General features: G+C 30.3%; 1 protein-coding gene across 1 annotated transcript; it reads left to right on the top strand.

The window, feature by feature from the left end:
- The first annotated feature begins 195 nt into the window (after positions 1-195).
- LOC114327917 (mitochondrial import inner membrane translocase subunit Tim8) lies at positions 196-4,225 on the top strand. The gene is made up of 2 exons (XM_028276636.2): positions 196-427; positions 3,955-4,225. Exons 1-2 carry the CDS (start codon positions 317-319, stop codon positions 4,123-4,125), a joined length of 282 nt encoding a protein of 93 aa, XP_028132437.1. The 5' UTR covers positions 196-316; the 3' UTR covers positions 4,126-4,225.
- The last annotated feature ends 8,262 nt before the right edge of the window (positions 4,226-12,487 follow it).

Genomic DNA, 12,487 nt, shown 5'->3' with positions numbered 1-12,487 from the left:
TTTATATCCGTATAATCATCAGCACATTACATATGAGTATACTACTTAAAATAGACATATCATCAAAACGTAGTAGAAAGCTTATAAGTTATATTTGGTTGAATAATGTAGTAATTAGTAATTAAATAAGTCAGATATAACACGTAAGATGTAAGCGTAAAGCGGTAACGCAACTAAAATGGTAAAATGTCATTTTCCATTCCAAACGAACGAACTTCAGGTCATACTGTCATAGTATTTTTCATATTTTTCAGGCATTAAAAAAGGTTATAAAAGTAGGAATTTATTTAGATCACTAAACATTAAACTTTTAAAAATGTCTTCAGATGCATTTGACTCTTTTGGTAGTTTAGACTCCAAAGGGGGTGATAAGGAACTTCAAGAATTTTTAATGGTTGAAAAACAGAAAGCACAATTCAATGCTCAGGTAAGTGAGGTTAATTCACAGTGCTTTAAATGTGAAATTTGCATTGGAAATACAAATTGATACTTACAACACGTAGCTTTCCCAGGAGCCTGACCCATTAAATATTAATCCGAATGTTAATATTTTCTCATCAATTATTACTAAGAATTGAAAAATGTTCGCTATTAGCTATTACACCTTGTCAGTAAGCAATAATTTGAGAATTGGTTATGACATGACACAAACATTCCTTATTTTCGATATAAAAAAGATTGGTTTTTACAAATTTTGACTGTCCTTATTATTGCTATTAAAGTAGATCTGTATGCTCCAGGTAAAGGACACTATATCCATTTTTGTCAATACTGAGTTGATACTGTAGTTATACGGCACTTTTGTTACTCTACACATATGTACACTGTCATGAGACTGAATCGCTTATGAATGTAATTCCTGTGATCATAGATCACTGGCGTGGGACAGGCACACGCAGCCTCATGGAAGATTGACAAGTTATGTTAGATTACTTCTAGGGTGCTCAGTAAAAAAGTATAAGTCAATTTAGTCAACTTTTCAGGAGAAGTAAAAAACGATAACTAATTGGCATATTCTAGTACCTACCAATTTTATCTACAGCCAAATAATTTTATTTTTATCATATTGACTCGTTTTATTGATCCCAAAGTAAAGATACAATCTTTTTCGGCACAAATATTTTGGCCATTTTTGACTTATACTCTTTACCGAGCACCCTAGAATTAATTAGAACAGACTGTCATTATAAAAGTGATTAATAAAGTTATTATAAGTTATTTAAACATTATTACATGGCGCAGATTTGTGGTTAATGAAACCGACTGTTTCAGGTTATAACCTGGCGGTTATAACTGGTCAATAAAACCGGTTGTTTCAAAAACCAGTTTTCGGTTTTTTTAACCAAAAGCAAATACTCAATAGGTTATAATGTTACATTATATTGCACTTCAGTTCGCCCAATTTTCCTCCCGAAAAATTCCCCAACCAATTCAACCTATAAAAATTTTCCCAGGCGCTTTCAAATTACCCTAAAAATGGGCGAAAGTACCCCAATCTCTGATTCGTCGCTCGGTGTAGACGGCGTCGGCATATATTTATGTATTTATTTATCAATAATTGGGATATTCCCAAAAGTGATGATCCTACCGATCTACCGAAATGTCCCTTGGATCTATGGAGTTTAAAAAAATATCCAAATGACTTATATTTCACTTAAAAATAAATTCGATAAACCAATTCAATATTTACTTCTCTATTGCCATCAAAAAATTTCAGTAGGTAATATTTTTTAATATGTTTGTATAATACCTACCTTTTATTTCCTAAGAATTATTTATTGTTTAAAAATTACATAATGGAGATTCCTAATCCTATTTCAGTATTCACATTTCATACAAGAGTCTCAAGTACTCAAGTATAAACAATTTTTAGATGATGGTTGGAATATCGATTTCAAGCAGATCACTTACTTTTTTATGTAAATATTATCATCTAAATCTAAATAACTATGTATTCCCAAAATTGTTTCATAAAAGCTGATGTGACACTTTCGTCCAGTTCTTTATTAGTAAATAAAAGTTGAATTATGGTTGTTTGGGTTAATTACTTGGCATATTTTTTATAATACATATGACGAAAATAGATAGAAATTTCTTCATTTTTCTCTAAATTAATTTTTTTTCCACAGGTAACTTATTCAGTTTTTCACCGGTTATTACTTTAAAAAGAAAAAACCAGTTATAACCCGGACAAAAAAACAACCGGTAAAACCGGTTGTTTCGAATTAAATAGACTGGTTTTAGGTTATAACCGGTAGGTTTTTCCCATCCCTAATGCGCAGAGAAAATTGTATGATGTAGTATTAGGTGAATTAGAGAATTACTTCACCCCTAAAAAGAATGTGATTTACGAAAGATTCTTGTTTTACAATAGGAAACAAGAGAAAGGGGAGCTAGTTGATACTTATCTAGCTGACTTGCGTAAATTGGCAAATGATCAGGGATAGGGATGGAATAGTTTTGGGAACAATCAGCAAAGATCTACAAGAAGAAATGTTGCAGAGTCATGAATTAACCTTACAAAAGGCAAGACATGTGAAGAATAAAATTTCAAAAATTCAGTTTATAGAAGTTCAGTCAAGTCATACACTTATAGTTATTCTGTAAAAGGTGGAAATGGTAACCAAACGAGAAGGGGAGAAACTTTGAATAACAACTTTAATGCTGGAAGTAGCAGAAGTAGCTGGATGGGAACAGGAGAAAAACTCAAGGAAAAATAATCAGTGCTGGAAATGTAGTCGAGCTCATTATTTTTTATGTAATCTATCTAGGTATCTATACCTAAATGCTGTAATTTCGGAGTTATTGCTACATTTTTTTTTAAGTTTTTAAAACAAATTATAAAAATTAATTTTTTCGCTCTAGGTAGATATTATTTTAGGTTCTTTGGATCATTGGGAACAAAAATGGCCTTTTGTAATTTTTCTGTATTGATCGTTGTCAAGTTATAAACAATTTAAAACTGAAAAAAAAGAAAAATTACCATTTTCAAGGCTCAAAAACATAAGTAAAAAATATTATTTTTAAAACTACGAATAGCCTACGTTCAAGTTCAAACCTTATTCCATCAGTTTCCAATAACTATTTTAGGCTTATTTCATTTTAAAACATTGTCTTTTAGTTGTTAATGCCCATCCTCTCATAAACGCTTCATTAACAATTAAAAAAGAATGTTTTAAAAATAAAACATCCAAAAATTCTTAGCAGGAGCTAATAAAAGAAGGTTTGATCTTGAATTTAAGCACTTCATAATTTCAAAAATTATATTTTTTTACTTGTGTTTTTGAGCCTTGAAAGTCATCATTTTTCATACTTTTCAGTTTTTGTTTCAATTTGTTTATAACTCTAAGACCTATTCTGTTCCCAATGATCCAAAAAAATCTAAAGTATTATCTGCCTGAGATGAAAAAAATTAATTTTTATAATTTGTTTTAAACTTTTTTTTTTAAATAAATGTTGCGAAAACTCCGAAATTGCGGCATGTATGGGTATAGGTAATATTACATGAAAATAATCAGTATTTCTTAAGGACTTCAAACGCAAAAAATATACATGGTGTTCCATTTGAAATAAGAAACTTAATTATATTTTCAGAAAAAATTGAAGATCTGACAACAATGTAAATACCACTATAATATCGGATGCATTAGAAAACCCTTACCCACCAAAATCTATAAAAATCGTGCAAGCCGTTTCCGAGATAATTGAGGCGTTTTAATACATAAAACTCACTCTGTATATTATATTTTAAATAGTAGTTTTGAAAGATAATAATCTGAAGAATAAATTAGGCAAGGGTTTGTGAAATAATGTATATTAACATCCTGTAAATAAAGAATCACAAAAAAACTTTTCTTCTGTAAAATTTCAAATTTGTGACATACTTAGTGCCCTTTAAATGCAGCATACAGATATATTTTTTTCTCTTTTATACTAAAAGTTTGTATTTTTCAGATACACGAATTCAATGATTTCTGCTGGGAAAAATGCGTGGACAAACCATCAAACAAATTAGATAGTAAAACAGAAACTTGTCTGACAAATTGTGTAGACAGATTTATTGATGTATCTTTGTTGATCACAAACAGATTTGCACAGTTATTGCAAAAGAGTGGAGGAATGTAGTATATACATTTTCTAAATTTAAGTAGTATGAATATTGAATGTTAATGTGATTGTTTGATTATATGTAAATATTCCCAATATTAAACATAATAACTTTTTAGTACAATTTTATTCTGTTGTTCAGAACTAGACGAGCTCCAAAGTTGTTTTGTGGTGCTCTTCCGGCCAGTTTAATTCTGGATTCGAGGAAGACTAGTTTATTTATTAAATGTACCAATAGTACAACTATCCTATACCAAAATCACAATAAAGATGCACTAGAAATAAACAAATCAAGACATGTTGAATGCTACGAGGAGCACACCCGAATGATGATTTACAATGTATGTATACAATATATCCCAAATCATGATTTACACAATTTATACATTGTAAATCATGTTTCGGGAGTGCTCCTAGTAATATTCAATGTGTCGTGGTTCGTTTATTTCTAGTGCATCTTTATTGTGATTGTAGTATAAAGGTATTGTAATGAAAATGAGTTTTTTATTATGTTATTAATTTACTTTATTTTAATTGAAAACACTTAATTTATTAGTCTTTATTTTTAACTTATTTACACACTAAGACATATACTAAAAACATATGATTTATTTTATACTATTTATAACACACACTTTAAAATCAAAGTTATGACTGAATCCGTTCCACGCAAATTCTCTCTTATAGGTATATACCAGTTCGCCTCTGTTCTGGAACCTTCAATTGGAGGAAGACTTTAACCTTTCGTTACTCGCGCCAACTTTTTGTGATCGGATACTCGCGCACGGTGCAGGAGACCGGGTCCAAAAATATGGGTCAGCAGTGTTTTAAAATTATTTTTTTTTGCAAAATTGTGTACGATTCAATTATTTAATGAATATATGATCATATAATTTTGTAGATATGCGTTTGTGTTCACATTATATTACTTTAATCAAAAATTTAATAATTTTCATTGTTATCCATTTATATGTATATACAAAAACTTTGGAAGTGCAAAAAAATTGAATATGGTTAAATTTGTTTACTAAGAACTTTAGATCTTAATTCAATACACAAAAAAATTAAAAATAAAGAGTAATTGTAGTAACAAAAAAAGTTATAAAAATTAATTAACGTTTTTAAAACATGAAATACACAATGGTGTCACATTCATTGGAACAATGGTGTTCCAAACACAGATATTTTGAGCATATTTGGCAGTAAAACTTTGTTTTTCTATTTTTCTTCCAATCACAAACAGCACAGCGATCTGAAGTTCCTGGTGTTACGACTGGTACTTGTTCTGTTGGTAAACCACATATCTCCCTAAACCTCATTCTGATGGTTCTGGGTAAGTTATATATTTATATTTATATATATAAATATAAATAAACTAATCTATAAACATTGAAAATAAGGAAAAGATCTTAAATTACCTTACTAATTAAAAATATCGATGTGTGATCCAAACACAAAAATTGGTGCACAAATACTCGCACACGGTGTACGGGACCGTGTTGCGTAATAACAAAAGGACAGTACTATTTTTTACATTGCGAACTGACTTTACCCACAGTTGATTGACCACTGAAGAAGTATACGAAGTAGCCATTCAAAATCCCCACTACAAGCAGAGTTACAGGAATTTATTTACAGGCCCGGTCTCCCACACCGTGTGCGAGTAACGGAGGGTTAAACATGTGAAGGTGAGGGACTGGAAAATAAAAGCACAAAATAGAAGTGAACGGAGAAATATTGTTCATCAGGTCCTTCCAATTAGTTAAGGCCGTCGGTACATAATTCGAAAATATTTTACGGCTATCCCTACTTTTTCTGTCTTTACACGGCAAATTACGTGTAGTAAAATTCACACTGGTATGGATATGTAAACATTAGGTTTGTTCTTGCATCACTTTCAAACGGTTTGAAACCATCAGTGAATAGTGGACCAGCGCGAGTAGAGGGGATAGCACTGGTGACTGTATTATGTTCTCTCACTGACCAACTGTTTGCTGACGGTTTCTGACTAGTTTGACTGTTTGCTAGAACAAACCTATTGTGAATAAAATGTCATTCACTTTATCTTAAAAGAGATCATTAACTTTAAAGAGATGGCTTTTGAATGATCATGGATAACTGTTATTAATTTGTTGTATAATTGCAAATTATTAATTCAGTTAATAAATGTGATAATTTTGTCACTATCTATTCAGTGATTGTAATAATTTACATGCACAACAAAAACTAATACTCAATCGAGAAAAGAGGAAAAGTGTGATTTTTTAATAATGTATTGTTACTATGGAACACTTACAATTTTGAACATCTTTAACAACAAAATACTTGGATCACAGAATATATCCTGATGTATTCTCTGCTTGGATCTTCCATAAATAATAAACAATAAATAACTTTTTATTAAGTTCACGTCTTAAATCTTAAATTTGGAAAATATCACCACGGACATGGTGTCCATTTTTTTCAAATCCTGAAAAAACTAATAAATATTTTTAAAAAATTTAAACGCAGAATGAAAGACTAAATTATAATCGAGAGCCGAAAGTCCCTTAGAATATATAAAACGTTTCTTTTTAATGAGATATTTGAAATTAAAAATCACACTACATTTTCTCTTAGTTTTTCACCCCTGTAACTTATTAAAATAAACAATATAGAAGTTCTCAGGGACTTTCGGCGCTCGGTAAGAACGTAATCTTTCATTCTGCGTTTAAATTTTTCAAAAATACCTACTAGTTTTCTCAGGATTCGAAAAAAATGAATCCCCATTTAAATACCATTGCAGCCGAAAATACGTACTCATCCCTTTAAGAATTTTGCATATACTTAAGTTGTGTTTAAAATAACTGTAATTAGTTAATCTTATGATTCTGTTTTATAAAATCGCTCTAGGTCTTTACAGCCTGTTGTGCGTTTAAAAAAATAGTAAGTACATACTGCCACTAGGGGCTTAGACAGTCGCTGTGTGAGCGTTCATGAAAAAATGGTGCAAGTAAGCATTATCAAAAGGAATATATACATGGGGACAAATAACAGCTTAAGCGGGATGTATCTAAAATGTTTATACCCGTATGCACGCCAATGGTGAATATAAAATTCTTATTTGCATGTCAAAAAATGTGCAATAACTACCTCTTAAAACCTACCAAATTGCATTTGCCTATCCCAACCGGTTTTAGAGCAACAAGTAAATCATCAGTTTGTAAGAAAAAATTCAACATCCCGTATCTCGGAAACGAAGCATTTGCGGACATATGTTTATAAAGCAAACGGTCATTATTTTTCATGCAGAATTACCCCTTAAAGTTTGTTGCACTTATTTAGAAACACCCTGTATTGATGAAGAACATGGCTAGTTGTTAAAGTACCTAACTTTTTTATTATCCAACATAAGCAAATGAATCAAAAAAGAAAATGTTAAGAAAGACTAAAGCTACAATTGAGTGTCAATTTCAATATTTTATCTATGCTATAATATTCCACAGAATGTTCCGAACTTTAAGGAAAAAACACAGTATGATTGTTACACACGATATAAAATGACATTTACCTTTCTAGCAACAATATTATTACATTGATATTCTTAAATAATAAGGCTATAACATACTAAAAAAATCACTCAAATCGGACAACAGGTTTAGGAAATTCGAGACATCAAACCTCTATAATTCATCGAGTGACCCGATTTTTTTGCTCGGCAGTGTATAACATAAGAGTAAGCCTCTGCCTTAAAACCTACAGAAAGATTTATGAACTGTCGGTTCACAAAATATCTTTTCTCGAACTCGCGTACATACCCATCTGATTTTAGATTTATTTATATCAATTTACGCCGTTATTATTCAAAATTCATAGAAATATAGAAATAGAAATATTTATTTATTCATCCTTTTAAGACATTTTTACAAATGTATAGGACAGGTCATATACAGTAATATAACTGTTACAAGCTAACATTGTTTAGCTACACAATTTTTTATAGGTACCTAACACCTAACACATATTATAAAATAACATATTTAGACTAACATTTTTAGACATTTTAGACTTTGTATATACAAAACAATTTATACATAAAAAATGAAATAGTGTAAAATAGTTTATAGGCTATCGTCAAGGAATTCTTTGACGGAATAGTAGCATTTGGCTAATAATAAATTTTTGATTTTATTTTTGTAACTGTTAAAACTAGCAATCTCCTGCATTTCATCGGGAAGTTTATTGTACAATTTCATTCCCATAAATTTAAAACTATTTTCTAATCTTGATGTTTTAAACTGGGGTATTCGGAGCTTATTACAATTTCTTGTATGGTAATCATGTCGATGAGCATTAGTTTCAAATTGATTGAAATTTTCTTTGACAAACAGAAGAGTGTGGTAAATGTACAGACTATAGAATGACATGATTTTGTATTTTATAAACGTTGGTTTACAAATTTCCCGAAATTTTAGCCCGAATATTTTTCGAATAATTTTTTTCTGAGTTACAAAAATTTTAGGGCTGTCAATAGAATTTCCCCATAGTAGGATGTTGTAACTCATATGACTGTAAACAAGGCCGTAATAGATATTGATCAGTGCTGATATCGGCATAGTATCTTTTATTCTAGAAATAGCATAAAACGATTTATTTAATTTTGTATTTATTGTATTGACTTGTTCAGTCCATCTCAAACGGCAATCTATATTTAAACCTAAAAATTTTGTTGTTGTAACTGACGAAATAAGTATATTGTCAAATTTAAATGATAATGAGTATACATTGCTAAGAACATTTTGGGAATGAAAATATAAAAATTGAGTTTTATCAACGTTTACTATTAATCCATTTGCTTTGGACCAATCTACAAATGACCCAAAAACACCGTTGGATAATAATATAAGTTCCTCTTTACTAGGCGCAGAGATCGCTAGTGCAGTATCATCTGCGTAAATAGTAATAACTCGAGATTTAATGTAATCAGGAAGATCATTCATAAAAAGAATAAATATAAGCGGTCCTAAAACAGATCCTTGAGGGACTCCTTTATCAATATTGAAAACTGTCGAAGCAGAATTCTGATATGAAACTAACATTTTTCTGTTGCTCAAATAGTCTACTATCCAGTCCAAGAAATCTCCTCTGAAACCTAGGTTGTAAAATTTATTTTTAATAAAGTTAAAATCCAGACAATCAAAGGCACGGGACAAATCAAAAAAGAGACCTGCCACATGCCTTCCCCTGTCAAGATCTGTATATATATAATTAAAAAAATGACATGCAGCAGTCAACGTTGACTTCTTTGACCTAAACCCATGTTGATGCGGGGATATAATATCGAATTTGTCGAGAAAACAAACCATTTTATTATATACAACCTTTTCAAAAATTTTTGATAAAACGCTCAGCACTGCTACCGGTCTATAATTCGAAATCAATCCTGGATCATTTTTTTTTGTGTATAGGAATAACTCTTGCGCTTTTAAGTGCGTCAGGAAATTTGCCATTAGCAACCGATAAATTAATTAAGTAGCTCAAAGGAGCAGATAGAGAAAATATTCCCGATTTTACGACTTTTGTGGATATGTTGTCCAAACCAGTACTGGACTTGTTTTTAAGATTAATAATTGCGTCTTCAACGTCTTGATATGTAACGGGTGTAAAGAAAAAAGTTTTGTCCGAAATTTTAGAACAAGTACATTTTGTAGATCTAGACAAGCCAAAATATGATTTAAGATTATTTTCAGTTACAGTTGCAAAATATTCAGCAAAAACATTAGCGATATCCTCAGAAGATGTAATATCGCCACCGTCAGAGCTGAGAGTTATATTACATTTTTTTTGTTTTCTACCTGTTGCTTTATTTACCAAATTCCATGTTGTTTTAGATGTGTTATCTGATTGTATGATAAGCTGTTCATTAAATTGCTTTTTTGCATTTTTAATAAGTTTATTATAATTTCTTTTGGCTTCTTTATATGCCTTTTGAGAATTATTATTTTGAAGTTTTTTAGATAACCAATATACATTTTTTATATGACGACCGGCTTTCTTTACTTCTGCGGTTACCCATTTATTTTTACGGTTTTTAGTACTACTTCTCTGTGTTTTTACATAGTTGGCGCACTGATATGAAATGATTGTAATTTCTTACATAATACATAGTGACATATTTTCCATAATATCTGTGCTGTGTCCTTTGGACTTTTGCTGGAAATGACTATTACTATACAATCAAGCACATGTGTTTTTAATCATTAAGGGGAATGGAGCAAAATGCAAAATTTTGACGCATGTCAAAATTTTCAATGTGTTTTAAATGGATTCATTTTTTTCGAATCCTGAGAAAGCTAATAAGTATTTTTGAAAAATTTAAACGCAGAATGAAAGACTACTTTATTACCGAGGGCCGAAAATTTCTTAGAATAAATAAAAAGTTTCTTTTGAACGAAACATTTGAAATTAAAAATCACACTAAATTTTCTCTTTTATTTTCACCCCAGTAACTTAAATAAACATTATAGAAGTTTTCAGGGACTCCCGGCCCTCGGTAATAATGTAATCTTTCATTCTGCTTTTAAATTTTTCAAAAATATTAGTTTTCTCAGGATTCGAAAAAAATGAATACATTTAAAACACATTGAAAATTTTGACATGCGTCAAAATTTTGCATTTTGTTCCGTTCCCCTTAATTGTAATTTAAGGGGTTACATAGGTCTTTGTGACTTTTTAAAAAAATTATATCTCGAAACTAAAAATTATTTTTATTTATAATTGGAACATGTAAAAGTATAGTAGGTACTTAAGGTACTCTCAAAAAAATTTTCAGCCAAAAATATTCATTTTTGTAGAGTTGACTGCAATTTTTCGACAACAGCCCTTTTTTGCGGTGGGCAGCATAAATAAGTCCAGTCTCATCTGAAATCAAAAAATCAAAAAGTTTCTTGTAGTTTATACCTCTGGCCATAACGAAGGAATTAAAAAAAAAATGAAATTTGAAGATTTTACATAAGTTTAAACACATTTTCGGCCCAAATTTTTCTCATTTTTTCAAAATGACCATTTTTAAAGTAGTTTTTTTATATAAAACCAAAACGACTTCATCTAATAAAAATTCCTTCGTTCATTCACTAGCCAGAGGTATAAACTACAAGAAACTTTTTGATTTCAGATGAGACTGGACTTAGTTATGCTACCCACCGCAAAAAAGGGCTGTTATCGAAAAATTGCACTCGACTCTACAAAAATTAATATTTTTGGCTGAAATTTTTTTTAGAGTACCTTAAGTACTATACTTTTACATGTTCCAATAATTTTAGTTTTCAAGATATAATTTTTTTAAAAAGTCACTTTTTTACCCGCAAGACCTATATGTAGGTAACCCCTTAAAGTAAAACATTAATCATCTGCAGTTTATTACCAAAGTAATAAAACTGCATTAATCAAAACAAAGGTTTCAATGTTTGTTTTTGAAATTTTATAGCTGTTCACAGATTAGTATTTACAATGGAATGTTGTAATGAATATACACTTCTATTACTCATAATTTGTTTTCTAGTAAAGAAGAAGTATTCAACAGTCAGTTTATTTCAGCTGTTAATAAAGAGCGGTTAGTCCAGGCTGTATCGTCGCCCCCCGTTAGGTAAATTATTCCGATTCGATTTTTTTTGCACAAACTTACTTAAAAACAGGTCCTTATAACAAATCCATAGGGTGCCAGGCGCTACCGTGGTTGAAAAATTTTTTAAATAATTATTTTTAAACAAATTCACAAAAACAATTTTTTTACTTCGAACAATTTTTTTTAGATCTTTTGGGCCATTCGGAGCAAAAAAGGTATCGTGTGTTTTTCCTCTAAAATTTATTGTTGTCGAGTTATAGTACATTCTTTCACGGTTTTTGCTGTAACTTTTAAAGAACCGCTTGCATTGACATGCAATTTGGCATACGCATAGCTAACATGTTAAAGAAAAAAAGTGATATTGTGCCGATGTGTGCTTTTGCCTTGGGGGTGAGTTTCACCCCATCTTGGGGGTGAAAAATATATGTCCAAAATAAGTCCGGAAATGGATAAACTGACTAATTTTAAGCAACTTTTGTTCTATAGATTTTTTTCACTAAGTCGATACTTTTTGAGTTATTTGCGAGTGAATATGTTCATTTTTCAAAAAAAAAAAAAATTCCACGTTTTTTAGACAGTTTTTCGCAAATAATTCAAAAAGTAAGTATTTTATCGAAAAAAACATTCCTAATAAAAATATAGCCTGTAAAATACTAAAACAAATGGTGTACGCACGAGGTATCTACACCTAGTAGAACCAGTGTTATAGGTAGCTAATGAAAAATAGATTCATGTTGGCCAAATTGCAAATGGAATATTTTAACGTGATATATCCAA

The sequence above is a fragment of the Diabrotica virgifera genome, chromosome 3, assembly GCF_917563875.1.
Source record: "Diabrotica virgifera virgifera chromosome 3, PGI_DIABVI_V3a".
Taxonomy (NCBI): Eukaryota; Metazoa; Arthropoda; class Insecta; order Coleoptera; family Chrysomelidae; genus Diabrotica; species Diabrotica virgifera.
This window is presented reverse-complemented; position numbering and strand designations above follow the sequence as displayed.

What these genes read in the sequence shown, in the direction of transcription:
- LOC114327917 (XM_028276636.2), top strand. Translation starts at nt 317, where the DNA reads ATGTCTTCAGATGCATTTGACTCTTTTGGTAGTTTAGACTCCAAAGGG. An exon ending in AAGCACAATTCAATGCTCAG is followed by an intron (nt 428 to 3,954) that starts GTAAGTGAGGTT and finishes TGTATTTTTCAG; the next exon opens with ATACACGAATTCAATGATTT.